This window comes from Cryptomeria japonica, chromosome 3 (genome assembly GCF_030272615.1).
Source record: "Cryptomeria japonica chromosome 3, Sugi_1.0, whole genome shotgun sequence".
Lineage (NCBI taxonomy): Eukaryota > Viridiplantae > Streptophyta > Pinopsida > Cupressales > Cupressaceae > Cryptomeria > Cryptomeria japonica.
In genome coordinates this window covers 964,072,514-964,075,786 of record NC_081407.1, presented here as the reverse complement: position 1 = coordinate 964,075,786, position 3,273 = coordinate 964,072,514, and the positions used below count along the sequence as shown (strand labels likewise).

General features: G+C 36.3%; 1 protein-coding gene across 1 annotated transcript; it reads right to left on the bottom strand.

Moving 5' to 3' along the window:
* Positions 1-238: 238 nt before the first annotated feature.
* LOC131035606 (NAD(P)H-dependent 6'-deoxychalcone synthase) lies at positions 239-2,031 on the bottom strand. The gene is made up of 5 exons (XM_057967340.2): positions 1,824-2,031; positions 1,399-1,574; positions 1,072-1,315; positions 560-739; positions 239-475 (listed from the first exon to the last, which is right to left on the bottom strand). The coding sequence occupies exons 1-5, from the start codon at positions 1,947-1,949 to the stop codon at positions 239-241; spliced, it is 963 nt and encodes a 320-aa protein (XP_057823323.2). The 5' UTR covers positions 1,950-2,031.
* Positions 2,032-3,273: the final 1,242 nt, after the last annotated feature.

The window sequence follows — 3,273 nt, the reverse complement described above, 5'->3', positions numbered from 1 at the left end:
TACAATACTATTTAAAAAAAAATTGAACTTGAATATTTATTGATATTTTTAATAGAAAATAGTCATATATAGACCACCATGAAACCTTGCCACAATTTATTTTAAACCTCGCCTTGGACTGCTGCTTTCTTGAGAACCAGAAACAGAGATTGTATCATTCTGAGTTAACCTTACAAAAATTTGCACCCATTGAAAACTTTGATGTACCCAGTCAAGCTAATGCCTTTATTATAAAATATCAACTTCTAAGTGGCTTAAACCAAGGGGCATGACACTCAAATCTCCCCATCCCATAATTCTTCGACAGTCTTGTAAGGGCTGGTTGCATCTTTTTCTGTTCAAGCTTGCTAATCTTGTCATGATCATCGGGAGTCAAAGACCAATCAAAGACTTGAAAATTTTCAGCTAATCTGCCTGCGTTGTAGCTCTTAGGCACCGGACTCACTCCTTGCTCTAAACTCCACCTTAACATAACCTGCATTTGCACACTACCAATCTAAGTTTCTAATTCATGTCCAAGAAAAAAATCCAAAATAATCGAATATGAACAAATAAATACCTGAGTTCTAGTCTTTCCATGCTTTTGGGCAATTTCTTGAAAAAGGGGATTATCCATCACCGCATTAGAACCCCATGGAGTATTTGGAGCTCCTAGAGGAGACCACGCAATGACATGAATGTTATGCTTGCTGCAATAATCTCTCAACTTCTTTTGCTGCCAATTTGGATTCATCTCCACCTGTAATTCCATACCATAATCATCATGCGCTCAGTACAATTCAATACAATCAAATTACTAGATCAAGTAATGCTAGGTGAAATGGACTGGAAAATGAACAGTCAAATAGATAGATTTGCATGAAGAAATATTAGAAAATGAATAGTCAAATAGGTAGATTTGCAAGACAAATAACCAAATACACACTAAAAGATTAGCCGACTACTCATAACCCAATAACATAGCAGCCTAGATATTTGTCTCTGAACAGTGGGTGAGAAACCTCATTAAAGACGATGTTAAAACCAATGGTGAGATGAAAACAGAAAAATACATTTGTGCAAACTCCTTACCTGATCAACAGCAGGGGGGATCTTGGCATGTTTCAGCAAGTCTTCGATTTTCTTAGAGGAAAAGTTACTAACCCCAATGGCTTTGGTAAGCCCCATCTCCATGCACTGCTCCATTCCCTGCCAAGTAGACTTTATGTCTAATGGCAAAAAGTCCTCTTCTTTGAGTGGGCTAAATGGAATCTCTGTTCTCAGCTTGACAGGCCAGTGGATAAGGAATAGATCCACATAGTCTAGCTGCAAATTCCTGGATATTACAAACATTTTTCAATAAGGAGTTCTACATAACAGAGAAAACAGAAGACTGAATTTTTGAAAAGGAAACCATACTTTAAACTATCCTTGATTGCAGCAACAGGGTCGTCATGTTCTGTATTCTGCAGTTTAGTGGTGACAAAAACATCTTCTCTGCTGACAAGCCCACTCTGAAAAGCTGAATTCAGAGCTTTCCCTAGTGCATGCTCTGATCCGTAGGCCCTTGCTGTGTCAAAATGTCTATAACCAACCTATATTGAGAAAGAGAGAGAGAACATTTAAAAAACAAAACACAGCTTCAGATTATCATAATTGGACTGCCCATGTACATCACTCCTAGAATAGAACAGAGGTGAATCTATAATCCATCTGTAGTAAAATCTTAAGAAGTTAAAAGAAAAATCTCTTCCCACAACTTTGAATTAAAGTTCAAGATAGAAGAGAGCATATATTTTGTCCCAGACAGCCATATCTGGTAGAATTGATAAAAGATAGAATACCTGAAGAGCAGCAATCACGGCTGCTTTAATATCCTCCTCGTTCATGTTCATTGATCCAGTCCCCATCCCAATTATTGGAATTCGGGCTCCTGTATTAAGCTCAGCACTTCCCCCTACAATTGCCATGATGTAATTACCTTTGCAGATTTCTTGGGAGAAAGCTGAAACGATGTAGAGACAAAGAGGTTACAATGGAAAAGAAAGAAAAAGGATCGTTTTAAATAGAGAATTGGGTGACAGTAGTGGAGAAATCTGAAGTCATTTATTGACTGTATTGTCTATTCACAATAGATGAGGCAAATTTGACCGTAGTGTTGAAGGAGCATGTCGCTGAGGACTCATAGAGTGAATCAACGGCATATAATGCACTATGCAACGCATCCAGAGCTTACGCGTAGTTTTGCTCTTCCTCTTCTTTCCTAGGAGGTACAATGTGGACCAACCTCTTCCTTCCAAGCGCCGCCCTAAAATGTGGACCAACCTGTTCTTACCAACTCCTCCTTTCCATCACGTTGACCAGAAAAATATCTTTTTCTTTAGATTATGGATATTATTTAACTAGAAGGTACAAAGAGATATACATCAATGGTGAGATATACATTAAATTATTACATCAATAGTGAGATATACATTAAATGATTACATCAATGGTGAGAATGCAATGATTACATCAATGGTGAGATATACAAGGAGCATAAAGTACCAAGTTATGTTCTATGTGGAAGGGACTTTGTTTGGTATTGAACCTATTGAACCTCTGATTGGCAAAGCCCTTGTATTTTCTGCAATTATGTGAATTTTTCTTCATAGTGAATCTGGAAGAAGACCATAGGTCATTAGAAAGTACCATTTGTGTTTAAATATATGTGCTCAAATGCTTTGACATAAATGAAACATGACTTTTTATGAGGAAAATGTGTTTTTTAAAGTAAAGTATGTCTTTACCATGCTATATGATTGATCTAGACTGTATAGAATCTGCAATCATTTTGTGTGCTATCAACAAGTTTCTATGTTTTATCATGAAACATCTCGGTCCCATGATAGGGATTGATTTTGTAGTAGGCTTAATGTGCTCGACATTTCCTACCCACAACAGGCTTACCATACATAAACCTCTTGAAGATTCAGTATGTTCATCTGCCTGTAATCTGCTATTAAAATGGACTAGATTGTTGCAGATTTGGGTGGTGTCATGTCAACAAGAAAAGTTGACGTGAATGAAAGAGCATTTAAGTCGTTTTTAGGTTCCATTTATATTTAGTAGGGTTCGATTTCTAGAAAGATTCGTTTTTAATATAAAAAACAATTATTAATTTGAAACATTTAAATAATAATAAAAAGTTTTATAAAATTATATATTAAATTTAGAAAAATGACTTGATCCGTCCATTTTTCTCTACTGTTGTCCAGAGTCCACATCATTAATTGAGTTGTATGCAGACCATGT

Coding starts and splice junctions, on each gene's coding strand:
- LOC131035606 (XM_057967340.2), bottom strand. CDS start 1,949: ATGGCAATTGTAGGGGGAAGTGCTGAGCTTAATACAGGAGCCCGAATT. Junction 740..1,071: donor TCCCCCCTGCTGTTGATCAG/GTAAGGAGTTTG, acceptor ATGGAATTACAG/GTGGAGATGAATCCAAATTG. Junction 476..559: donor ATGGAAAGACTAGAACTCAG/GTATTTATTTGT, acceptor GTGCAAATGCAG/GTTATGTTAAGGTGGAGTTT.